This window comes from Poecile atricapillus, chromosome Z (assembly GCF_030490865.1).
Source record: "Poecile atricapillus isolate bPoeAtr1 chromosome Z, bPoeAtr1.hap1, whole genome shotgun sequence".
Taxonomy (NCBI): Eukaryota; Metazoa; Chordata; class Aves; order Passeriformes; family Paridae; genus Poecile; species Poecile atricapillus.
Genome location: NC_081289.1, coordinates 126,085,502 through 126,111,790, shown reverse-complemented (window position 1 = coordinate 126,111,790; position 26,289 = coordinate 126,085,502). Strand labels below are relative to the sequence as shown.

The window sequence follows — 26,289 nt, the reverse complement described above, 5'->3', positions numbered from 1 at the left end:
ATGTTAAAAAATCAGAATAAAATTTTTGGGGGTATCTTTGTAGCTGTGTCTTTTAATACGCAAGATATTTTTTATGATGTTGTCTGCAAGTAAGGACTCTACCTGCATTTTAAATAGAAGTGTTTAGAGTTTCCCTGTCTCCTTGAGAGAAGTAACCAATTTTCCAAGAGGTTGTGAATTGCATGCGTTATGTAAGCAGCTTACTGACTTAAATTCACATAATTTAAAAACTGGAATGCTGCCAGGTTCTTCATCTCTAAAATGCCTTGATGCATACTGGCAGAGGTTAAGCACAATTTGTGCTTAAAAGCTTCATTGCTTTTAAAATTAGCCTTGAGCATGGACTGCTGCATAATCAGATAAAAGTGCTATCAGCATTTTTTGTGTAAACTCTCTGATAATCTGAAGTATGTGAAGATCTGATTTTAGAAGAGAGGCAAAATATTACTAATCTTTCATTTCCATTCAAAGAGATGGAGAAAGAGGCATAACTGTACTATGTATATCCAGTTATTAGTTTCTATGTCTAGTGTCCATAGGAGTGTTAGACAAGCATGTCAACATGTAAGAAAATACAGGAATCTGCCCTGGAAACTTATCATTGTGAGGGTTAATCACCAGTTAATGTCTTTCTCTACTCTTCTCCTGTTTAAAGGACATCTGGCCAGACATCTGCAAATGCACACTCATCTCGAAGCCATGCAGTGTTTCAGATTATTCTCAGAAGGAAAGGGAAACTGCATGGTAAATTTTCTCTGATTGATTTGGCTGGCAATGAAAGAGGAGCAGATACTTCAAGTGCAGATAGGCAGACGCGACTGGAAGGTGCAGAAATTAACAAGAGCCTTTTAGCACTCAAGGTAACTGATATGTTTCTATTGCCCTGAAGTAGGTGGAAGTCTACATACAATAGCAGTGACAAGTAAAATTAGTGTTTTTGCGGGCTTTGCTTGTCTGCATTGTCTGTTGATATGACAGGTAGAACAATGTATTGATTTTTCCTCTAAATGCCTGAGGGAACACTCAGTAAGTCCCAAGTAGAAGCAATGCAGAAACATTGTGCTATCAACTTATATGTAGTTTTTGTAAAATAGTATCAAAACATCCCAGCAAAAGCAAGCAAGCAAGCAACCAACCAAGTAAAAAACCAAAACCCCCAAACAAAAAAGAAAGCATTTGCAGACATCTCTGATATATATGTAAAATAGGAGGGCCAGTGATTTACTTTGGTACTCAAGATATCAAATACTAACAGGAAGTAGTCTTACTGATCTCACTATTTATTTATTTTTTAAAATAAAAAATAAAACTACACTGATAGCATATTTACTGCTGTAATTTATTGACTAAAGCAAAATAACAGCAGCATGTCCAGAAAAAAACCTAGCAAATTAAAATAAACCTTGAAAGGTGAAATATATTTTTTTCTCTTCTTCAAATTGTCTGATACAGTCTCTTTACAGATCCAATCCAGGATTGGATTACTACTTAAATATTCATCTGCCTTTTCTGTTTGATGTTTTATAGTGATTAAAAAAGGTTCAGTCTAAATAGGGGAAGTATTTTTTTTTTATTTCAAGCTGGAGAAACAGTAGTTTTGAATGTCTTAGAATTTCTCTGGTTTTTGGTTAATTTTGCTTAGGTTTACTACTCGTCACTAACATTGCACTTAGGTTTACTGCTCTCATCACTAACACTTGTTTTTATATAAAACATCTGAACCCCAAGATCTCTGTGTTTACTTTTTTATTCCCCATATAAACTTGGGAGAAGACTGGCATCTGACTAAACAGATCTCATAATACATCATAATATTGTGATGTATAATGTGTCATTACAAAATTCTGTGACATGTTGCAAAATCGGAAGTAGCAGTTCCAAAACTTTGGCCTATTCTGACTTAACATCAAAGCAAGCAATGCGGGGACCATTAAGATTGATGTTACTACTCATTACCAAAAGTAATTGAATAAAGCTATTTTGTTTTGGGGGTTTGGAGTTTTTGAGGTTTTTTTCAGATTATTTATTTTGTACTGGATTGTGCTCATACAACGTATTTGGTTAATTTTTATACAACTTGTCTTTTTAATTATAGCAAAAGGTTCTGCTGCTGCTATACTAGTGATATGAATCCAAATTATATAGCAAAGGGGGAAATAAAAATAAGTGGAGGTCTTGCAGAGGTCTGAAAGGTGGCACAAAAAGACTGAAGTTTCTCAATGACGTTTGCCAGTTTTCATCTGTCCCAAAAACATTACACAGCCTTCTCCGTTTGTATTCAGGAGCCATGAAGTTATTTTCAAGTTCCAGTTAAACTAGTCCATTCTGACAAAGTGGTCTTTGTTGCTAATACAAGATTTTCTTTTTCCATATGGATATCACTCCTGTTCAGGATTTTGGCACAGAAGGTTATTTCTGCAATGTCTGTACATGGAAGTAGTGTTGTCACTTTGTTACCTGGTTTTCATAAATGTAATGAAAACCAAATGTAGTTTAAAAGTCTGTTACGAATTTAGAAGCTGGTGGTGTCCTTCTGTAATCTTTTACTTATAAGGAGATAATCCAATTCTAATTTTTCAGGAGTAAACAAACTAAAAACCATTATATTAAATTAAAATGTCAATTAAAAACTTGTTGATTGTCATATCAGTAATTCAGTAGAGGATATGTCTGCAGCTGGAAGATGAGCTGAGTAGAATTATTAATGTAACGCAAAGGCCATTCCATCTATTAGTGCAGCTAAAAGCAAAGCTCTAATTCAAAATATATTTTACGTATGGTTGGTTGTAGAAGTTCTGATAATGTATCTGATAAGATACTTTAAAAGTGCGCCCAGGAACTCTTGCATCTGAAGAAGTGTCTTTTAAGGCAAAGGCGAAGTCTGGAATTAACAGTGAAAATACTATTATGACAACAATGCAGAAATTTAAAATTTCTTTGCATGAGAATAACTTCTTAGGCAATATTAAAGCTTTGAGTGGACAGAAGTGATGGTTAGATTAATGATATGACATCATTGGTGTCACTGTTGTACTTAGTTGCTGCTGTAACTTCTCTAATATTTACATCTCTAATATTTGCATGCAGCATTCTCACTGGAACCCAGACATCTGCAAATATTAGTGTAGCCCCTTGCCTCTGGGAATGGAAGAGATTTTACCCCTGTTTCTTCACGTAAAGACTATTTTAAAACAGAGAGTATCTAATGTCTTCAAGCATCTTCTAATGTTAAGTAAAGAGTTTGCTTCCAGTAGAGAGCTTTGCATACTTGGTTTGTGACATGTGGAGGCTTTCAGACAGTTTGTTTTCTTCTAAGCTGTAAAGAGGGACAGTGGTAAAATCAGAATCAAAGCTGCTGCTTTTAACTGATACAGTTAACCCATGTCCCTGCCCATACTTCTGCTGCTGGCAGAGGTGGTATCTCATTCAGGCTTTTGTAGCTGATAATCAGGAATAATTGTGAGCCTGGACATTTCACATCAACACTGTTTAGTTTTGTTGTTTGATACAACAGATGTAAACAATTTAGATGAGATTGAGACAGTTTTTAGGCTTCTAGGTCTTTTTGAATTCTTTCCTCTCTGCTGAGCTTAATGAGAAGTAGAATGCTTACTGAATCCAAGCATTAGCAGTAAATTTTATTGATATTTTGGGGGGAATGTATCAAATATAAGGCATGTATTTTCTGATTATAAATTGCAATTTCATTAAGTTTATTTAACTCATGATAAAGAATCTCTTTGTTCTTTCAGGAGTGCATTAGAGCCTTAGGCCGAAATAAACCTCACACACCCTTCAGAGCAAGTAAACTTACTCAGGTGTTAAGAGATTCATTCATTGGAGAAAACTCACGTACCTGTATGGTAAGTTGATTTGGATAACTGTTCTAACAGTTACAAAGAGAATAGACACTACCAACTTAGACTTTAATGCTTGAAATAGGTTTCTTGTCACTGATAGTGTGTTGGACTTAAATTTATTCACAATTTGACATTGTATGTGGAGGGGGATTTCAAAAGAGACGTTTGTCAATGGTTTAGATTGAATATTAGGAGAAATTTCTTCACCAAAGGAGTTGTCAAGCATTCGAACTGGCTGCTCAGGAAAGTGGTCCAGTCACAATCCTTACAGATCTTTAAAAGATGTGTAGATGTGGTAGTTAGGTGCATGGTGGTGGGCTTGGCTATGTTAATGGCTGGACTAAATGATTTTAGAGGTCTTTTCCAATTCAAGTGGTCCTGTGATTCTGTGATTTTAGATAACTTGTTCCCTTCTCACTTTTTTACTGACCTTTCTTATTGCTTGTTCTAGTTTTCTAGCTAGGCTGGTAGCTAGAAACATTTCTAGCTTGAGAAGTTTGTTTGTTTGTTAATTATAAAAAAGTCTTGTTTGTTTTCCAGAATTCTGGAAAGAGGGTGTAGACTGGAAATACAGTGATGCTTTGTGATTTTTAAATGACAAGAGATTAAACTAGAAATTGGTATCAAGGTCATCAGAATATGCTTCAGGCTATTGAGGGAGAAGTTATTGGGATAGATGGGATGAATAGATGTTGTAAATACAAAAAATATATATATATAAACATATATAAAATAGAACATAAATCACAATTTTTCTAAATATTATAATTTTTATTATTATAATTACATAAGTACATATAAATATGTAAATAGTTGTTGAATAGCTGTAAATTTGCATTTGCTCCAGTCTGAAAAACAGAATTCTTCTGACAGATGAGTGAAAGGACAGATGAGACTCCTGATGTCCAGTTGTTTTTTTGTGCATCCTTAACATTTCTCTTTATGAGAATGCAAACTCTCTGCAGTACCTACTGATTACTAGGCTTGTTAGTGTTTGTTACTTTTCACAGGCTCCTTTGAATTAATTAGTCTAGAGGCCAGAAAAGTCTGCATATCAAAATGTGAAAACCATGGCCTTAGAACAGCCTAGTCTTCCCTTTAGCTGTTAGGTATGTTTCTAATTTGAAAATGATGGTAAAATAGGATTTCTATGAACCTTTTTTCCTTCTAAGCTTTTTAATGAAACAGCAGGATAGTTTTCGTTCCCACTGAGACATACCTGACTAAGCTGAAGATGTCCCTGCTCGCTGCATGGGAGTTGAACTAAACCTTTAAAGATCTCTTCCAACTCAGATCATTGCATGACTTCATGAATCCTGTGCAGGATTAGATAGCTAGATGGTTCAATTCTTGCAGGTGTATCCACACTGCTGTAGGAGGTTTGAAAAATTAGCCTGTCCAGAGTTACTCTCTGCACATCAAATAATCAGCATTTGTGAATATTTTCTGGAAGTTCTTAATTAATAAAAAGAATCCCCTCTGAAAGTGGAAATATGCTGGAATTATGTTTTGTTTTTAAATTTTCTCATTCACATAAGCTTAATTGTGTAGACCTTAAGAAACCTCTTTGAGGATAAGATACTGCTTTCAAATTCATTCTTCTGATATTTTTCTTAGTAGTAGGACCACTTGTGACATTCTGGTTTTAGTGTCTGTTTACATGAATTTTTTAATTAAGAATGTAATCAGCAGAGTTTCATCTTTAGATACTGTTGTGGTTTAACTCCAGCCAGCACTGGAGGTTATTACTAAGGACTTTCTCAACAAGACAGATTTGATCCACTGTTCTAACATCTGTTTGAATAAGACATTTTGCAGCTATGTGGTGCTTTTCAGTATAGAATGCATATAAAATGATGTAGTAAAATCCTGTTATTTTTAACTTACTAAAGGAATCCAGAAATAATAAAATATGTGCTATATGTTTTCCACTTGCTTTCTGATATGTGAATGTGTAAAAAGGATATTTTGAGTAAAACTCATTGGGTAGTTTCTACACTTCATTTTTATGTGACTTTTATTGTTTATGGATATGTTGCAGTTGTAAAAGTTAGGTCTTTAGGGATGGAGTATATAACGTTAAACAACAATTTGGAAATTCTTTGTTTTTTCAAATTTTAGAAAAGTATTTTGAAAATATGGACAGTTATGACCAGGATTTGCTTTCTTCAAAAAAATCCAGAGACTTACAGTCAGCATAATTTTTTTTTAAAAAAAATCATCAGTCATTGCTGTTTTACTGTCCTTGTCTTTAAATCATTTGAGAAACCATTTAAAGTTTTTGAAGAGTTGCATTGTAGGATAATGAATCATCATTTGAAAGTTGCAGTGTTACTACGTAGAATAGTCTCACTTTTTAACCAGTGCTGCTCCTTGACATGTTGCATCCTTCATGTGCTACAGTCATAGCTGAAGTGGCCAGACCCCTCAACTCTCCAGGGTGGGAGTAGGAACCTGCAGACTTCTGTGTCCCAACATGGCCATTGATTGCACTTTGATCAAAGCACTGTAGATAGATTCAAAATAGGAAGAATGATTATTACAGGTCTTAAAGATACTCCAGTTCATAAGTAGTGCAGCTTTTTTCTGTCCTCATTTGGAATTAGTAACAAGAAACTGATCAACAGAGAGGTCTGAATCCTCCTGTCCTGACTGGACTGGGCCTGTTGGGACCTGAGGAGAGGTTATACACCAAGACTTGTGCACAAGTTCATGTGTCCTGAACAGAGTGTTCACGCAGACTAAGGCACCTACAGTGGCACTTCTCTAGAACACTATACCTTATGCTCTTTAAAATGTTGTCGCAGTGTCAGTGTTACAGCAGTGGCAGTAAATAGGTAAAGCAAAAGCCACACACACAAAGCAAAGGAAAACATGGAATTCATTCACCACTTCCAATTATCAGGATAGTTCAGCTCTTCCCAGACTATCAGGTATCACGTGTAACAATGCCTTGGGAAAACAAATACCATCAATCTAAACATCACTGTCTGTGTCATGCTCTGAACATTAAACTGGTTGAAGAGATGTATGAATTTTTCATGTTACTTGAGTTTGGAAGAGCTTTAGGAACTTCTAGATTTTTGTTAATTAGCACCCAGAACAAGAAGCATGCAGTTGTGTGGTCTGAAATACAAGCTTGTTGTTTTCCTTAGTAATTGATGTGTACCAGTATTAGAGGTTTAAACTTAGGTCTCTATGGTTACTTCCACCACGTATATTTCCTTTCTCCCCAGAAGGAGAAATTCCTTTTGGGATGACTACCTCTGCTTCTATACAGGAATGTTAGCAGCAGGATGAAAGAGGATTATTTAATCACCATCAGTTTCAGTCTCCTGAGTCTGTGATGCCATAAAAATGTTAGTATGTAGGATCATAGAGGTGTTTGTTCTGGGTAGAGCCTTTATGACTGTTTAGGAAAAAGCACAGGTGGAAAAATTGAGACTGAGAAAAATTGACTACTGAGAGAAACTAGGACAAATAATGATCCCACTTTTCCCAATCACACTTTTCATTTTTGCTGATTATGGGAAAGGTGGCACTGTCTTTAGAGTAGTTAATTTAACTGGAAAAAGAAAGACCTTTAGATTGGAGATAGGTCTTGTGAAAGGTTTGCCATCAAGTATTGTTTACGGATAATTTCTGATTGAGAAAAAATATAACTCTACTTAGGAAAATAGTTAAACTCAAGCTTATCTTTACTAATATTAAGTTCAGTTTCTGATGTGGCTAAAATTGGCATAGAATTTCCTTGAACAGAGAAAAGTCTCAAACGATGTACAAAAAAATAATGGGGTAATTGTTTATAGGATATATTAGAGTCTCCTGAGTTGCATATTTCCTTTTTTGAGGAATTAATTTTTAAGGTTACAATTTCATTTTTACACAGTATGTTACCAAGATGGTTGGGGAAACTGAATTTCTGGGAATTCTTGATGTTCCTTGTAGGGTTAAAAAAATTAAATTGAAGCTTTGACTGGACATCTGTGTCTCTGAGATGTCACTGTACAAGGACAGCTGTACATAGCAGACATTTTTTGTAGAAGATTAGAAATGAAACTGGACATTAAAAATATATATACATTCAAATTAATCTACCCTTTCATCGGTACGAAGTGATTTACTAACGTGTGGCTTGTTTTCTCGAGATTGCTACAATTTCTCCGGGGATGGCATCATGTGAAAACACTCTAAATACATTGAGATATGCAAATAGGTATGAAAAATGCTATTTCTTAAAGCTATACTGGCTGTTGATGACTGACATTTGAAATAGTGCTGTTCCATGATGTGTGATTGTTTTATCTACTTGAGTAATTCAATGGTAGTTGTGTTTCTTAATATGATGGAAACCAAATTACTGATCCAGGCTCACATTTAATTTAAATCGTTACTTTGTACAACCATTACAAAAGAATCTATTAAAACTGCACCTATGCCATTATCCAGAGATGGATAATGTGGATTGCAAAGTATGTGGGACATGCTGCTATTAGTTTTGCCCTTGCTTTGAAAGGACCATCTCTTGCATTAGGTTGGTGTTCATGTTTCCCTGGGGTGTTGGCTGAAATATCTTTCTGTGATGTGATTTTTTTTCCCATCCCTTTGGTGGAACAGTGTGCAGTTGCCAGTGCGTATTACATATACATATAAAATTTCATGCTTCCCAAATTCAGGCAAACATCTGAGAACTCTAAGTAAAGGCTTAAAAAGGCAGAAGATCCAACAGGCATTATATTAGCTGTAGAGAAATTAGCAACTCCAGGGAGGGATGCCTCACTTGAGACTTGTACTGCTCTAAGAAAGTGTTCAACTTTTTCCAGTGAGTGTGAAAGGAGCCCTCACCTGCTGCAGTTCTCCTGTGTTTAAAATCTGTGGAGATGGTGTAGTCAGGTACCATGTGTCCCTGCAGACCTGGGACTCAGAGACACCCCACACTTTGCTGCAAAGGACAAAGGTGGCAGGCAGCCTCTGGGCCATCAAAAGCCCTGGCTTTGCCAGAAGAGGCCACCATCTGGGGGTCTTTTTGCCCCAGTGAGAGGTGAGGCAGAACCACAACTGCTTCTTCTTGGCTAGGCACAAAGGCCTGCTGCCTACTTCTCTTAATCTCCAAATGTCCCTGTTTGTGGGTTAATGGAGCTAGTAGTAAACCTGCCTGGCTTAGACCAGCCTGTGTCATTTCCTCCCTGAAGAAAATGAGGCATCTACTCCTCTGCTTAGTGTAACATGATTCAGGACCTTGCACATTTAAGACTTGTTGGAACTTCTACTCCTTATGTTGCTGAAGTGACTCCATAAAAAGTCACTCTAAAGCAAATTAAGCTTTACCTCTTTCTAGTGTACTAAATAGTTGTGCTGAAACAGTTTCCTCCCCTTAATGTTAAAATTGTATGTTGTTATGGAGTGTATACCTGTCACTGTGATGTTGCTTCATGTGTTTTGTATAGTCTTCTATGTTTTTCTAACAAGACATCATTTTCATAGTAGCTAGTTTTAGGAGCTGGACACTAGAGTGTGGGCAGTGATAACAGGAGATGAAATAGAATTTACACTTTTGTAGCTGTAGTTATGTGATATTTTGAAAGGAATCATTTAGTGGAATATTGAATGTAGACCAAATCATATTAACTATACAAACCGAAATCTAGAATTACTCTTCTCTAAACTCTGATGTTATAGTCCCCTGCAAGTTAGCAGCACTGTTCAGTTTGGTTAGTGATCTGAACTGTTTGCAGAGAATTTCAATGTGTTGAAACACTTGTGTTATAAAATTAATTTTGTAGTTAACCTATTAAAGAAGTATGCTAAACAAAAAGTTGTCATTTTAACTGTGTTTATGAGAACATTTACTTTTAATTTGCCACTGTATTTTGCTGCTGCAGAGTAAAGGAATTTGGAATTAGTCCTTCGGACATTCCCTTCTCACAGGGTAGTGGCAGTCGCTCTGATCTCTCTCCTTCCTATGAGTATGACGACTTTTCTCCTTCAAACACCAGGTCTACTTCATTCTATACATGGAACTTTATTTTTAAGTTTTCTTTTTGGCTATGTAATTTTACAGACCAACCTTTCATTAGTACCCTTGCCTTGAGTCACATGTACTTTGTTTTTATTTTGGTTTGGCAGGTGATGGTTCTGCATGATATGCAATCATCTTCCCAGTATTTTGTTTACCCTCCTTAAACATCCACATTCTGTATCCAGGCTTGCTAGTTTCCTTCATACATTTAAAAAAAATAGAAATGGTGATGTCATCTTTGTACATTTAGTGGACCAAATCTAACAATTCTGTACTTAGGGTAATTTGAATATCTCTGAAAGAGAAAATTTTCTTAAATATATATATATTTATATAAATATGTGCTATTACAGCATTTCAGCACTCTGAAAATGAAAAATATTTTTTGCAAAAGCTGATACATGAAAACAATTTTTCATTGTAGTAAATAAGTGCTACTTGACAGAACATTTTTCCCATTAAAAAAATTAAGAATATGTTCTAAAACTTGCTTTCAGACTTTCATGCATCTTTCATAAATTTGCTAAACAGGCTTTTTTTTCCCAGAATCATGATCAATCTTTAAACTACTTACATGCTGAAAGAGCCTACTATTTTATTAAAATATTTTCACCTTTGAAGTAGAAAGGCTCTATTTATTGTCTTAAATATTTGGTTGCAAATTAGTATTTTCTTCACAATTTCTTGGTTGATTTGCTTCTAACAGCTAGTGCAGGGCTGATTAACTAACTTTTTAAAAGCAAAACTGTGTATGCAGGAAAAGAAAGATTGTCAAATCTAGGGTGCTAAATGACCTTTTATTTGAAATATCACACATTGTTGAACAGTTAATGTTGAGGGGTTTGAAATTTTTGCCCTCCTAACTGTTAACAAGTGGTAAGATTTCAATCAGAACATACTTCTTGCTAGATTTACTTTATTCCACATGCAAGTAGTAAAAAGGTCCGTGCCTTTTAGGAACTGGACTAATACCTTTTGGCACTGAAAGTACATTAAATTTGTGAAGCTGGCATCATCATCTTCCTTATTAAATGAATTGATTGCTCATAAACCCATAGAGCTTTATTTTTGGTTGTGACTCTTTTGCACAGGAGGTTACGAATTTTCAAATGAAACATTTTCTGCCCATAGGGTGAAGGAACTGACAGTTGATCCTAGTGCCACAGGAGATATCCGTTCCGTTATACACCATACTCCCAATCAGATGGATGACCTGGAGACACAGTGGGGTGTGGGAAGCTCTCCTCAGAGAGATGATCTCAAACTGCTGTGTGAGCAAAACGTGAGTGGTTTACAGAATTACATGGAAAGAGATGATGACATACAGTGGGCAGAACAAATCTAGATGAATAGCCTGTTAGTAAGATCTTAAATACATACAAGCATAGCTCTTCATCTTTTCTCTTTATGGTATTATGCTCATTTCCATTCAAAAGAAAAGCCAAACCCAAAATTTTTTCTTGAAGTGTTTTATCTTCCTTGCTGATTAGTGCTTTTAATGTCTAGGCAGGCTGTGGTGATGATCTACAAGTATCCATTTTTTCCTCAATAGTATCACATTTTTTTAGGCAGTGGGAAGTATCCTAAAACTCATCTGTTTTATTTAACACCCTTTGTGGTTTTGAACATTATTTTCCCTGCATGTAAACCCCATTTCAACTGAGTTTGCCTTTCCCTGCATGTAGAAATCTGGCTACCCATGATTCCTCCTCCTAGCATCCTGGTTTTCCTAGGGTGAAACCCCAGTACTCTGTTTGGGAAGACAACCACATGGTGTTCCCAGTATGTGTCCCTGGGCTGGAGGACTAGGGAGCTGAGAGATGTCTTCTAAAGGTCATTCTCTCTCATTGTTGATGATCAGCTTTAGTCCTGGTCCTTAAATATTCACAAGGAATTAAAACTCTGTTTGTGAAAATGCCTATGAAAAATAGAAAGGAAAAATCCTTACAATCCTAACATTTTTCACAAGACTCTCAGTCTTGGCAGACATCTCTTTGTGCTATCTGCATTATATTTCACTTTGGTAAACAACCTTTTTTCCAGGACTCTGTTTCATAAGAACATGGTAGTGATTCCTAGAGCTTCCCATTGGATGTTCCTTCCAACCAGATATCCTATCATGTCCGTTGTTCATTGCTCATGTTAAATAAATTTAAGCCTTACTTAATGTTTTAAAAAATATTTCTAAGGAGCTACATTGTCTTGCTAAGCATTAATTACAGCCTACAGTATTTTCCTCTTCTATTGTTGACTATTCATTTCTAAAGAAGCCTTCTTTGTCCCAGTTTGTAAATCCATGAGTGCATTCTTCTAATTTATCAATCACTATGTACATTTTAGATTTCTCCCTTCACATTTATTTAACTTCTTTTTTCCAAAAGTTTAATTTAATTTTGATTTCCTGGAACGTATTGAATGTACTTGCTGTTCTCTTTTTTTGAATTTTTTTTCCTGTCTGTTGCAGCATGCACAACAAAAAGCCCTGACAGAAACCCAAAGTTTTCTGTGGGCATTAAAAATGATTTATTTATTATTTATTTATTATTATTTATTATTATTTTTTATTTATATCTATTAGGAATTGTAATTCTTCCCTTGAGACTTCTGATTATTTTAACTTATTATTTTTATGTGGAATATTCTGATTTCCAGTATTTGCTAGGATTAGTGACTGGAAATTTTTGTTGAATATTAATTAAATTTAACTCTGTAAATATTTTTAATTTATTGCCCCTTCTATTAATTCCTGAATGTTTCTTAATACTTCTTAGAAGTATTAAATTCTATTTTTGACAGGTTTTGCCTTTTGCATTTTTTTTTCCCCCATGTTTTGGAAATTGAACATTTTTCTGTAGCCACAGTTCTTTCCAGGCTAACAAGGTTAACTATTGTTTTAGGAAGAAGAAGTTTCTCCACAGTTGTTTAGTTTCCATGAAGCTGTGTCTCAAATGGTAGAAATGGAAGAGCAAGTAGTAGAAGACCACAGGACTGTCTTCCAGGTAAAAATGGAGCTCCACTTCGTTTTATCCTAATTCAGGAATTCAGGTTTTCCCAATGAAAGTGCATACTCTTGAAGATGGAGGAGCATCTGACCTGTAGCCATTCTGTCTGTCAAAGATTCCTAAACTGATTTATTATGTTCAGCTGATTGTATCAAACAAATAGGAACAGATTCCATAACACCTGTTCTTAATCCTGATGGTTAAAGTGAAGTACATTTCTCTGACACTCCAGAAATATAGTAAAATTTTCTTTTGCTGGGTCAGTAATTAATAGTTACATCTCTGTGAGCACCATTTCTGTTTGGTCAACTCCCTACAAGTACTTTGCCTGGATCTCCGTATCCTTTTGTGACATCGTCTGATATTCAGAATACACACGTATTTCAAACTGCCTGTTTGCTTCCATGTTACAGCTATGTGAAGATTTCACTCACTGTTAGTCAGGGCTTTTGGAAGGAATACTGTCCATGCAGTTTTGCTCAATGCTATGGAACCTTTTACACTCACAAAATCGTGGCAATATGAATTATTTGTTTTCAGAAGGAAATGTGGATTGCTTGTGTTCATAACCTTAAAGCCTTTAGGCAAACTGTCTGGCACACCTGTTCCTAGAGAATAGCAGACCATCAAACCTGTAGGTAATACACAGTATCTCCTCAGATGAGGTGTCTAGCTTAGTGGAACATTGATGTGTGTTCATAATAAAGCAAGATGCTGAATAAAACATCTTACAGCGGATGGAGAGATATTATTATTATGGAACATTAGCCAGAAGTGTGAAAGTCATGCCATGTGCTGTGGCTATGTTCTAATGTGGCTTCTGGAGAGACAAGCTGCATTAGTTTAAGATGTAATTGCCACTGTGTGTACATCTGGCCTTCTGCTGGAGATTACTGCTCCTTCTGGCAGTCCCTGCGAGGAAATGTGTCCAAGCCTCATGTCCCTTCCTTCATGGCATGGCTTGTGAGTTTACACTGTGTATGTAGGTGGGCTGCACCAATACAAAATCCAACAGCTGTACCAGTCATCTTCTGTGAGCGTTCTCCTGAAAGCAGCTGATACACAGCATCCTTTCCTAACAAAAATGGCTAAAATACACCAATGCAACTAACTTTACATGTTCAGGAGTCTTTGTCTTAGATGTACAAGGTTATGTGAGATGAAATGAATCTTACCCTAGTGTAACTTCCATCTTTCCTGAAAGCCAAAAAACAGGCAAGGGGTTTGAACTACATTTTCAGTTTTGCTTGGGCTATGGAGCACAGAGGGAAAGACTTCATCTTAGTATGTCATCATCCTAGAAGTGTCAGCTGCTTTCTTTTCTTTAAACCAAAGCATTTCCAATGGCCTCAGTTCTTCTGATCACAATTTTGCATGGTTATGTAACATTTAAACTCCTGGCTGCATTCTTCTTTGCTACAAGCCTTTTTCCCCTCTAATTCTTTGTAGTGTTCAGAGTGCAAAGATGAGCTTCTTTAACCAGCCTTTATTGTATTCCTGTGTGTGGATTTAGATCATATAATAGTGAGTTTAAAATAGGTATCCTTTTATACAGCTTCTCTCAAAACAGGGCTGAATTATCTTGGCTCTTGGAACGTAATATTGGCTGTGTGATTATATAGTGGTAAGCAGCCCATATTTAAAGCCTGACTTTAAAGTTTGACTCTTGTCTAAGGGGACACAAATATGACAAAAATCTGTTCCCTAAATTTCTCAGCTTTACAGCCATCTAATGTTCTGAATTTGAAGAGAACTGGGTAGCTGGGGTGATGTGACCACTGAAATTAAAAAATAATGTAGAAAAAATGCAGTTTTGCTGAATTAGGAATAAAGTTTCATTTTTGGATTGCAGTCTGTTTTATTGAGGTGACTAGACAGTAAAATGTGGGGTCATTGTGCAGAAAGGTCTTAATAAGCTCTTTGTCTTGACACTTTGCTGATATATTTTTGAACTTTTATCTAGGAATCTATTAGATGGTTGGAAGTTGAAAAACTGCTTCTTGAGATGACAGAAGAAGTAGACTATGATGTGGATTCTTATGCTACCCAACTTGAAGCAATTCTAGAGCAAAAAATTGATATTCTGACCGAACTTAGAGGTAAGTTGCTTTTAATAATTTCTCTGTGCATTATTAGCATATCCATGGAGACTTGCAGTAAAAACAAGGAGGAAGAAAAAAGTAGTTATATTCTAGGGTCTTTTTTCCCTTCTTATGCTGGCCTTCAGTGGAAGGAACATTTATTTGCGGTCTAAGAACAAGTTCACATCTATGATCTGTTCATCCTAACATAATGGAAGAGTCTGTGTTTTACCTCGAGGAAGTACAAACTCAGTCTTGCAACTTTTCTTTTTTTCCAAAACAGTAAAGGAAGGTATGAAAATCCAAACCAACTGTATGAAAAACAACAGAATGCTATGCTATGAGGAAAAAGTAGTAGGAACTCCCAGTCCCTGCTATTGTGTTGTGTAGTGTAGCAGGGAGCCTGCTGCCATTATTAAGACTGTGTTCAAGAGTGCCATCAAGTTCTGAGTATTTTAGTTGTTTACTTTTAGTTTCAACAGCCTTTGTTTGAATTTTGTCAGCCTGTCTTTGCTGAAAAACAAACTGCAGCTAATTCTTAGTGCTCAAAATTAACTCTTCCACTTGTCTTCTAAATTCAGCATGTCAGTTGGGTACACCCTGGAGATAAATTTTCCTTTTAATGTTTTTGTTAACTCTTTAGATTCCAGTAGACATACTGCTATGCTGGCAAAAGCTCAAGGGTGGGTTTGGGGGCTGATGGAAAAGTTGTCTTGATCTATGTTAAAAAACTTCAGTTAAAATCTCACTTTTTACTCAGTCTGGGTATCTGCTCGGAATACAACAAGCAGATCAGATGTGGCCTGCTTGCCTCCTGAGCATGCCAGTTACACTTTTGCTAGGAGTTGGAGTTCCCTTTAGTTTTATGGACGATGGCTTTCTCTTCAGAAAATGCAAATTTGATACACCAGCAGTGAAAAAATGCAGTTTAGGTGACTACTTGTTCTTCAAAAACTTAGCAGATAGTGATAGTGTTTTTGAAAAGGCTACTGGACCTTGGATCCTTACAGCAACCTTAATACAACTGTAGTTTTACAGGAGGTAGCACATACAAAGTCAAAAATGCTGTCTTGCTGTCGTCTGTGTTCTGCTCATGGCTGCTAATGGTCAGCCTTTACTTCTGTCACTTTGGGACTGCCATATTTTTGCCATCATTTTGGTCTCCTTCTCCCTCTTACTGGGGAATGGAAGGGACAGGAATAGAAAAAATGAGGATGCCACACTTCCTTAATTAGATTTCTCCCATTCTTACTGAATTACAATGAAATCAGTGAACAATGCATTTAACTATTTACAGTGAGTAAGTTCCAAAACTTATTCACAAATACTTTTTACATTCATTTTCACATTTCATCAAGAAAAGAGGAGGCTAGAATTTACTCTTCTGAGTTTTAGAACGTACAGAAATAGCAGACTGTACACTAAATATGATTTTGTATGTCCCTAAGAGCGGTTTGGAAGGTGGTGGGAAGGAAAAGGATATAGGTGGCATGTGTCTCCCCAGACTCTCTAAGATAGAAGTAGAATGGAAGTGTGAATGGTTTACATGTTGGGAATACAATTGTGCAGTTTACAAACCTATCCTGCCTAGAGACAGGAGTAGTATCCAAGAAGAGACTAAGTTGCTAAGTAACTTGTTTGTATGGTTTTGAATACAACTTTAGCTCAATCCTCTTGTAGCTTGTAGTGTCAGCTATTTTTGTGGAGGAATGTTCTTTGTAATTTGTTAGGGCGGGCATGTGGAAAATCGGGGCTTAGTTTCAAGATCTGTTCAGCACAGGCACATCAGTACTCATTCTTTTGTTTTTTCCTTAAAGACAAAGTGAAATCTTTCCGGGCAGCTCTGCAAGAAGAAGAACAGGCCAGTAAACAGATCAACCCGAAAAGACCACGTGCCCTTTGAAAAGGGCCTCTGCTGCTGAAGGAATTCACGAACCTGTACTGCTGTAGCACACATTTGTTACAAAACCTAGTGACCGAGAGAACTCAATTACTTGAAAGTGTAAAAATGTTAGAAATGTTTGTGGAAATGTCCTGTTTCTTATTCACCTGAATGACATTTTCAGTTTTATGTGAAATGCTCCTATGATGTCTACAAAATGCTTCTAGACCAGACAGCACAACCATGCAGGGTTCAGATCTGTGAAGCACTTTGTTTTAAATATTTCATTTATTCAAATAGTGAAATGTTTGGAAATACTTGCCATATTTTTCATGAAACTGTGGCCATTAAAAAGTCACAGCACTTCCTTCTGACCATGTTCAGTTTTATGACAAAGACCAGCTGTGCAGTTTAAAATTGTGGCGTGCATGCACACCTCACTAGTGGTTTTACGTAACTTCTCTTCCACAGACAGCTGTGCTTAACTCTTGCAATTCTGTGCCTTGATGAAGGCTACTTAACCCTAAACATCCTCTTTCTGAAGCACAGCCTTAAAAAATACATTCCTTATTTGTCAAGATAAATTACTTTAGTGTGTGTACATTCTTGATGTGCTTTAAGAAGACTTATTTTTTGGTGGCTAGTTTCATTTCACAGGATGTGCCATATCATTTTAAAGAGGAACTGCAAGCTGTTAAGAGTGGACAAACAGCTGGACATTCCATTTTTCTTACAAAAATCTGGAATCTTGTTTTATTTGAATACCATAAAGAATGGTTATATAATTCTAACATTTTATCTGTAACAATTTAAAAAAAAAAACCAAAAAAACCAACAAATCAACAAAAACCCACAAAAATATAAACTAGTTGATGTATATCAAAGGGTAATGTTTTAAGTACTGAGGAGAGTTGTATCTTAGGATAATGCAGATAATATGATATGTGGTATGGTGTGATAATGCTATGTATGGATAAGTTAACTATCAAACTTTGGGGATAAATATGTCCATACTGGCCTTTCACATACTGTTTTAAAAGCTTGGATTTTGATGCATGACAAAGTTACATGTACATTAACTGTAGTTTGCAGGTAGCTTGAGTAGTTCTGTTGCTTTAAGAAGTAGCTAATACCTATTTTTCCCTTTGTACAGTGCCAGCAGCTGAAAAGTGGGGTGAAATTGCATCATTTGACGATTTTGCACAATACCTCTACCTAGTGCTAATAGAAATCCCACAAGTACCTGAATTCTCACAAATGGCGCCATGTGTATCAGCACTTTTTAGGTGGTGGCACTCAAGTTATTTTTGCAATTCAGTGTCCCAAAAAGATTGACCTGTCATTTAAGAACTTGTTGTCAAATGAAGAACTACAGACCTCTCTAGGAGTTCTCCCCCTTTCCAGGAGTTTGTATCAGCAGACTTTCCCTTGGAAATGTTTAACAGTGTACTTTAGGAACACAAGCCTGTTTGTTTGTGTCAGGCCTGGGGGGGGGAAATATGGGGAAGGCAATTAAAAGAGTTAAAATGAGCCAGAATTTCTTGTAGTGTTTAATGTTTTTATCTCCCATAGAAAGGTAGGCTATGGGAAGCTCTTGTCGCATCATGGTTACAAATAAAAAATCTTCCTGTGTGTAAACATGAAAACTGAAACAATGTAGATTTTACATAATGTGTTTAATAAATTAAGCTAATAAATGAATTACATCTGAGAATTTCTGTTATGCTTTGGGAAGGGTTTCAATTTGTAAGCACATCAGTTACATTTTTGAAAAGGCCTCTGATTTCAAAATTAAGCCAACTCTTCTCTACAAGTTTGTTATATAGAAAGAAGTTTCCCAGACCCCTGTCCTAACTTCAGTTTTGCAGCAGATCTTAAAGAAACGTCACACCTATTTCTGAACATTTTTAAGATCATCACCATCACAGTGAAAAGAAAAAAACAGTGGAATGGAAAGCAATAGCTTCTGTTAGCAGGTGAAAGTACAGGTTATCATATATCAGAGGTTTTCTCTGAAGCTGCTCTAGACAAGTTACTCTTTATAAAGCTTCTGAAGACTGAGGCATGCTACAGAAGTAACAGTGGCTTCCATACTCTTCGTCCATGCAAGCCTAGCACCACAACCAGTCTGTAGCTTACTGTGGGTCCGAAAAGAAAAGGAAGGACAGTTAGCTTTCAGCACCTTTTTACAAAGCCCTGTAAATTACATGTGTTCTGTCAAGTAGCACATGCAATCGGAAACTGTCTACTGTGAGTCGTGCCAGAGCCTGCCTTAAGTCAAATCTACACTGATACCAAAGCAGTTGGAATCAAGAAAAATTGATAGTGCTGGTTGTGGCACTTGAATTTCTGCAGCCCATTGCCGTAATTACATGAACAGGATTCAAACAAGCTTATCCTTGATTCCTCTCCAATAAAACAAAAACGTTAAGGAAGTATGACACATCTTCAGCACTTGTTCCTTCTGTGTTAGTCCAACCATATTCCTATTTAATTAACTCATCATTAGGTTCTGCATGAAATGAAGCAGCACTAGAATTACCCAATTCTTAAACTGTGAAATAAATGTGCAAATTCAGTTTTTGCAGAATTGAAGCAATTGCTTCAGGATGTCAATGCTTCAAGATGCCTGTAAATTTGAGTGCCTATTTCTATACATGCTTCTGAATCAATGACTTTTAAAAAAATGGGATGTCAATGGAGCTGCTAGTTGAATTCAAGTCTTAGGACATCTTTTCCAACCTTAACGATTCAAGGATGTGTACAAAGTTTTTATTAGAGGACGTTTTGCTAATTTGCATGCATTGCTCTAAATTTCACTGAAGGCTATTTCCTCTCTTAACAGTGAAGTAGTCACCGTAAAAAATAGCTGGTTTAATTTAGTTAACAAAAACCCAACCCTGCTGTCTGTGTTTATGAGCCCTGGCCCATTGGTAGTTCTTTTCCAGTTCCTACACTGGAGGAGAAGGTAAAGGCACTTCTGTAAATGATATAAATCCCATAAGGTAAATTCTTTTCTGAGAAACACTGGGATTCTCTATGAGATGCAGATTACTGACAGGCTTGGAATACCAGAGGGATGAGAGAGACGGGCATCTCAAATCAAAAGGAAGTGTTTAAATATATTTTAAAACAAAGACACAAATGACTGATACAAAAAAAAAAAAAGGAATTACTGCAACTTTCTTTTTGTTGTCCAGACCCCTTATGAGTTGTTCTGTTGAGTATCGTGCATGAATGCACGTGAAGCCCACGATCAGAGAGCACAGATGTCAATTATCCTCAATCCATGTTTTGGATATATGTAGAAAAACACAGTCATCAGGTAGTCCAGCACCTCACTTTAGCTCTGAAAGAATTTACTGTTTGTAAAATACTGAGCGTCAGCTTCTTGCCTTCTGTATGTGATAAAACCACATCTAACATTTTGAGTCCAAGCATATACGTCATACTCTGTTCATTGCTTTTATGAGGAGCTTGTTGTATTGCACTCACTCTGGCTTGGGTAAAACTTTGATGAAAAAATACAGCATCTTTCATCTTTAATTCTTCTAGCAGTATCTATGAAAAATGGATGCCTTCTGAGTTGAAGCCATGTAGCAATCTGAAAGAATGAAATATGTATATTACAATTCTGGCCATTTAAACTTCAGCTTGAGGCATTTTTAACATGTGCAAAGAAAACAGCATGAAAGCAGTCATCACTGATCAACAGCAGAGAAAGAATTTTTACAAATCTGAAAACAGAAGTTATTAGCAAATTTGCCATTTTAGAGATGCAGGTTTATTTTCAATGCAGTTCCTTATGTTGGATCCTACCATGTTCATTATGTTTCTTCAGAGAGCATTACCTGTCTTAGTTCTCCAAATGAGAAACAGCTAGGAACTTTTACGTTGAATTATGAGAGGATTCATGATGCCACCGTAAGTAAGAGCGGAATATAGATGTTAATTATTCATGTTTAAAATTACGCTATAGACTGTGGCCTTATCCTCAAGGCACAGAAAGGCTGTGGAAGACCCTAGGGAAATTTTAATAACCAATTTACATTATGGCCATTTTAAAAGGAGACACAGAAAGGTCTAGTACACAAAAACCTGAAATATGGATCCTTACCTAGTTGCTCCACAATATTGTGAACAGCATTTAAAATATATTAGTAGGTCTTAATTGTTTGCTCATATTCAGGACTGGAAGCAGGAAGAGTCTGGTACTGAGAGGGAAACTCTACCATTCCTGTGCAACCCAATAATAATCTGTGCTACGGAGGTACAGCTGCAGACAGAATTTAAAGAAGCTTAAAAGGAAGGCATAAGGAAAAAAAAAAAAAAAAAAAAGAATACCGAATGAAATCATCTATATCCATTGAACGGGCTCGTTTTTCAGAGTAACCTGTATCTTTTAGAACTGTCTGTATTTTCTCTGCAATTTTGAAGTTTTCAGGGATTTCCTGTCAATGAAAAATGGGATAGAAATTATTTTCCACCCATAACCCAGAAAAATGTTCATTTAAATAATCTAATTCTTTCCTGCTCTTAGAACAGTTCTTTTTTCAAGTGATAAAAAAGTAAGTTATACTTTTTCTACTATGGATTATAGTATTATTCTATCGTATCTGAATTTTTGTATCTCAGTTCATTCATTATATCTCAACCATTCATTACATATGAATCACAACAGTATTGAAAAGCAGACTAATTATTAAATTAGTAAAAGACCTTCAGACATACATATATGGACAATATTGTAATAACATACTTGATTTTAAGTTTTTCACTATGATTTAATTACCCTTTTAGATTTTTCTCTAAGAAAAAAGGAAAGTTCCTCCGACCTCTAAGCTCTTCTGGAAAACCTTTGATACATTAAGCTTTTCAATGTTAATTTTTTATTCTTATAAAGAAGTCAGTATGTAGGTCACGTACAGAAATAGAATGTAATAGATTAAGAAGGAACTTACTGTATTATGTAAGGAACAATGAATTCGGTAATTATGATCCAGCAACTGCTCTACAGCACTTGATCTGAAAGAAATACATGTTTAGCATAAAATCTGAGATGTAACTGTTGTTCACTTGATTGATTGTTAATGTCTACTACAAAAAACCGTAGAGATTACACGGAACTGTTCTTTTTAAACAGCTGACTAGTTTTCTTCTAACAAAAAAAGCTTGTGACATCAGTATAAATCTTCCACCATCGTTTACCACTGGCTATGTAAAACTGCTATGCATTTGCACAAAATAAATGGTTAACTGGATAGGCTTTCAAACTTCAAAAAATATTTCCTTTGATAGAAATTACTTACTTAAATGCTGCAGAGAGTGTCTTGTTTTTCCTAACAAAGGCTATCCTTACCAGACCATCCCACTCCTGAAATTAAAAATTTCAGAATTTTACAAAGTAACATACATCTGCTACAAAGAAGAACAGTCTACCGGCAACCTTAGAACAATACTGAACACAACGGAAAATCCTTCATGAAAACATCCTTCTTAACAGCACAAACCCAGCTGTATCCTGGACAAAGCAATATGAATGGAGGAGAAAATAGTTTACTCCCCAAACCCTTTGAATTGTACTTTTTTGTGCCTAGGTGCTATTACGTGCAGAGAAGGCAGATTCTTCAAGAAAATCTGGCTAACCTTGGACATGGCTGAAATGGTCTTGATGTGTTTTAAAATTAAGAATACTCTTCTGTAACATTTGTCTTCTTAGATTACACACTCTCATATGAAGATAAATCTCATACATTCCCTTGATCAAGACCTGCAAAATCATCAGCCAGAAGCACCTCTGGGAGACATAAACCATGATGAAAGGGACATTATTACTAGCAGGTACCAAATTGACCCTGGTCTTATAAGAAATACTGTACACAAAGCTGCACCCTTTTGATGGTGGCATGTTCTGTTAATGTCTTAACGTAAGTCTGATCAGCACAGAAATAAGCATTTTGGAAACTCCAATGAATAATTGGTAGTTTGTACTAGAATCTGCACATGGAATTGAGTAGTAAGTGCAAAGAAAAATTAAACAAATTATTATTACTAGCATGTTATGTTGAGTATACACTGCTCACCTGGAAGTTGATAGGTGGTGGTGGGTTCTTTGGCTCTATTCTGACAACACTGGATTCAACTTTGGGGGGAGGCCTGAAGTTGTTCTTTCCAACCTGTTAGTTAAGAGCAGTCAAGCAGCTGTGTGAATAAGTAGGAAATTTCTCATATCCCTTGCACCACTGTCCTTCTGTGTTTGATAGCTGAGTTACCTACATGCAGAATGACGTACCTTCATCAGATGGTCCACTCGAGCCAATAACTGGGTGTTAACAGAGAGTCTGCAGTACAGTTTACTTCCTGGTTTTGCAACCAAACGAAGTGCAAATTCCCTTTGAAACATAAGGATTGCACACCTGAGAGTAACAGAAATGAGAAAATCAATTCTAAGTAATCGATTTTTATGCCAGAAGGCAACTAACACGCTTGGAAAACACACAGTCTGCCTCAGCACTTAGAAGAGTAAAAGTTCATAATAAATAACTCTGCCGTAATTAGTTGTTGAAAAAAGGTGCGTTGAAAGAAATCCAAAACCCATCACAGAACTTGGTGAAGCCATCTAACACTCCTTAAAGCTGTTACATAACTTGATTATTTATACTGCTAAATGGATCAGAGACAGTCAAAGAGACAGTCTAGTCTCAGAGTTATAATTTTGAGTTCTTCTATGCTGAATCCTTCAAATACAATCTTCCCAAAAATTCACCAGTAATGTTACCAACATTCCTCTGAAAGAAATCAAGAGCTGCTGACATACTGATGTCTGACACCAGTATGTCTGACACAGACAGGGCAGTTAAATATTTAGATCAGACAAAAAGAAAGTGACTTGGCATTGATTCTACCCTTTACAGCCTACCTTATGTAGGAAGGTAAATGAAATGCACTGAAATGCAATGATGCCCTTCTCATCCCTGGAACAATACTTAGTTGTAATACCAAGGAGGCATAACTCCAGTTTTTATCTGCTGGGCACTCACTGTTGCCAAGTTTAAATTTTCTCCTCATGCTCAATACATCAACATAAACTTAATTTCCAGGCACTATCTATGTCCCTGGAAATAGCTATGTATTATAGAAAAAAATTAATGCAGCTCTGATCCTTCAAACTGCTATTTTATAAATTAAAAAAATATTGGATTTGAAAATATTTTAAAAACTAAATAGTTTTTAAATTAGTCCTTCCCCCCAGGTAACACAGAGCTCTATTCTTCCACATACCTGAAAAAAGGTCTATGAAGCAATAACTTGAAAACAAAAGGTGAAGAAATCTGAGGAAAAAATTAATCATGTTAGTATAATTTCTGAGAAATTAGCATTTTAAAATATTTTTTTAATGTTGTATGCTATGTTTCTTGGCCCATACCTGGTAAGGCAAGTTAGCCACACATGCATCAAAGAAGGGTAAGTCTGTTTTCAAGATATCTCCAACCTTGATTTCAAGTTTGTTTGCTAGACACCTGGGGAAAAAGATACATTGAGGTTATACTCATATAAGCAGGTTGCCAAAATTTGTACTAAAGTAGCTCTGCTGCTTTAGGCTTTCCCTGTTTCCATAATTTATACTTACGTGCCCTGGACTCTCTTCTGAAGTTCACCAACAAGTCTAGGGTCAATTTCACATGCAATAACCTGGAGAAAAAGTATATATTTGCAACTTCTATGTGAAATTTAATCATAAAAACCCCAACCCTGTTGCTAAAATCCCCGTCTGTTGCTATGCGTTTAAAGAATCCTTTAAAAACCCACATAAGGCTACGCACCTTCCTCCCTCTCCAGATACACACAAGCTTTATCACATCAATAGAAACAGCAATGCAGTTTGATAAAACAACACAGAATTTACGTGATCAGCTAAAAACCCATTGGGATTATTCAAATAAATAAATAATAAAATATCAACGGAGTAATTCTACTTATGTGCATCATGCCTATGAAGACCCTTCTGTTTGCCATAGTCTAAGCCTGGAAAGGAGATGTATGTGAGAGAATCTGCACTTACTTTTTTGACTTTCTCCAGCATCTTTACTGTCAGGTTTCCAGTTCCCGGGCCCACTTCCAGAATTACATCTGTTCGGCGCAGGGCAGCCTAGGGACAAAACAGCATTTTGAGTGCATCACTAGCACCGATTTCGTGCAATCATTTGACTTTTGAATGAAGGTAAGCGCTTTTTACACAGTAAGAAATTGGAACTGGGTATCAAGGGAGCGTGAGAGTCGTTTAGAAAGGGACGAGTGGGAAACGGGGAGAACAAGAACGTCCTGGCGCTGGTTTGCGCCACATCGCTGGCCACGCGTAAAGAACCAGCGAGCAGCCACGTTAAGAGAAAAACACAAAGGCACACACACAGGCGGCAAAACACACACACACACACACACACACACACACACACACACACACACACACACACACACACACACACACAGGCCGATGATGGCACCAGCCGCGGTTCAGCAGCAGGTCCCCCCGCCGCCCGGGGAAGGCCGGAGCCAGGCTGAGGGCCCCGCACGGCCGCGCCTTCCGGCAGGTCCCGGCCCCCCCGCCGCTCCCACCTTATCGATGATGCTGTTCACCACGAGGGGGTTCTTCAGGATGTGCTGTCCGGCCCCGGTGTTGAAGACGATGCCTAGGGCAGAGACCGGCGTGTTACCGTCAGCAGCTGAGATCCACCGGCACCCCGCCGGCCCCCGCTCGGGTGCGAGCGCCGGCCTCCGCTCCCGGGATCCTGCCCGCCCGCCCCGATCCGGTCCGGTCCACACTCACCGCCGGCGCGGCCGTCCCGGCGCTCCGGCCGCTTCCCGGCCCTCGCCTTGGGCATGGCGGCGGCTCCGCTTGGATCCCTTCAGGCCCCCTCGGCCCGGTCCGGCTCAGCTCGACCCCTCTCGGTCGGGCTCGGCCCCTCTCGGTCGGGCTCGGCCCCTCTCGGTCGGGCTCGGCCCCGCTCCCCACGTGCCGGCGGTACCGCGGCTGGCGAGCCGCCCCACGTGCCGCGCGGGCGGGGCAGCGCCCCCTGGCGGGCAGGCGGACCGCGGCGGCACGACGGGCTCGCTCGTCCCGGGAGCGGCGGGTCCGTCCCGCCCTTCGGGGGATGGGCGCAGCCGTGAGGCCCAAGCGACGTGGTCAACAGGCACGACAGAAATCAGCGGGTCCACAAAGCTTTCCACGGTTTATTCGTAAATGACACGCGGCGTAAAAATGGGTGTGCTTAACACTTGGTACCCTGACCTAGTCCGTAAGCACACGGTGGGTTTTAGATAAATAGGCAGGGTGGAAATGAATAGAGAAAATGAGAGATGAATGGAAGAGGGGGAAAGAAGAAAGGATGAGAGAAAGAGAGATAGGAGAAAGAAAAGAATTAATCAAAAGAATGAAAAGAAGGAGAGA

At 37.5% G+C, this 26,289-nt stretch overlaps 2 protein-coding genes across 5 annotated transcripts in view; one reads left to right on the top strand and one right to left on the bottom strand.

Moving 5' to 3' along the window:
- KIF2A (kinesin family member 2A) overlaps nucleotides 1–18,545 on the top strand; it is a 58,527-nt gene extending 39,982 nt beyond the window's left edge. For 2 of the 3 annotated variants that reach the window (XM_058826167.1, XM_058826165.1), the window contains exons 14-20: nucleotides 656–860; nucleotides 3,753–3,863; nucleotides 8,009–8,076; nucleotides 11,011–11,161; nucleotides 12,777–12,878; nucleotides 14,845–14,980; nucleotides 16,780–18,545. In XM_058826167.1, coding sequence (XP_058682150.1) covers nucleotides 656–860; nucleotides 3,753–3,863; nucleotides 8,009–8,076; nucleotides 11,011–11,161; nucleotides 12,777–12,878; nucleotides 14,845–14,980; nucleotides 16,780–16,865 — 859 coding nt within the window. In that variant the 3' untranslated portion in view covers nucleotides 16,866–18,545. Of the gene's footprint in view, nucleotides 1–655; nucleotides 861–3,752; nucleotides 3,864–8,008; nucleotides 8,077–9,742; nucleotides 9,857–11,010; nucleotides 11,162–12,776; nucleotides 12,879–14,844; nucleotides 14,981–16,779 lie in introns of all 3 variants that reach the window. The other variant, XM_058826168.1, reaches the window with a different exon arrangement.
- DIMT1 (DIM1 rRNA methyltransferase and ribosome maturation factor) lies at nucleotides 18,502–25,909 on the bottom strand. Of its 2 annotated transcripts, XM_058826170.1 has the most exons (13): nucleotides 25,821–25,909; nucleotides 25,669–25,780; nucleotides 25,458–25,531; nucleotides 24,907–24,993; nucleotides 24,475–24,536; nucleotides 24,271–24,364; nucleotides 24,126–24,175; nucleotides 23,137–23,260; nucleotides 22,928–23,020; nucleotides 22,154–22,218; nucleotides 21,806–21,869; nucleotides 21,189–21,295; nucleotides 18,502–20,448 (listed from the first exon to the last, which is right to left on the bottom strand). In XM_058826170.1, the coding sequence occupies exons 2-13, from the start codon at nucleotides 25,721–25,723 to the stop codon at nucleotides 20,406–20,408; spliced, it is 918 nt and encodes a 305-aa protein (XP_058682153.1). In that variant the 5' UTR covers nucleotides 25,724–25,780; nucleotides 25,821–25,909; the 3' UTR covers nucleotides 18,502–20,405. The 2 variants fall into 2 exon arrangements, with proteins under 2 accessions (XP_058682153.1, XP_058682152.1); XM_058826169.1 differs by having other exon boundaries at nucleotides 25,669–25,823.
- Between the last annotated feature and the right edge of the window lie 380 nt (nucleotides 25,910–26,289).

Bases quoted from the DNA above. Each gene is read 5' to 3' on its own strand.
- DIMT1 (XM_058826170.1), bottom strand. From the start codon at position 25,723: ATGCCCAAGGCGAGGGCCGGGAAGCGGCCGGAGCGCCGGGACGGCCGC. The intron at 25,532-25,668 runs GTGAGTGTGGAC...TCTCTGCCCTAG, and splicing joins CCGGGACGGCCGCGCCGGCG to GCATCGTCTTCAACACCGGG. The intron at 24,365-24,474 runs GTAAGTATAAAT...CTTTTTCCCCAG, and splicing joins CAGAAGAGAGTCCAGGGCAC to GTGTCTAGCAAACAAACTTG.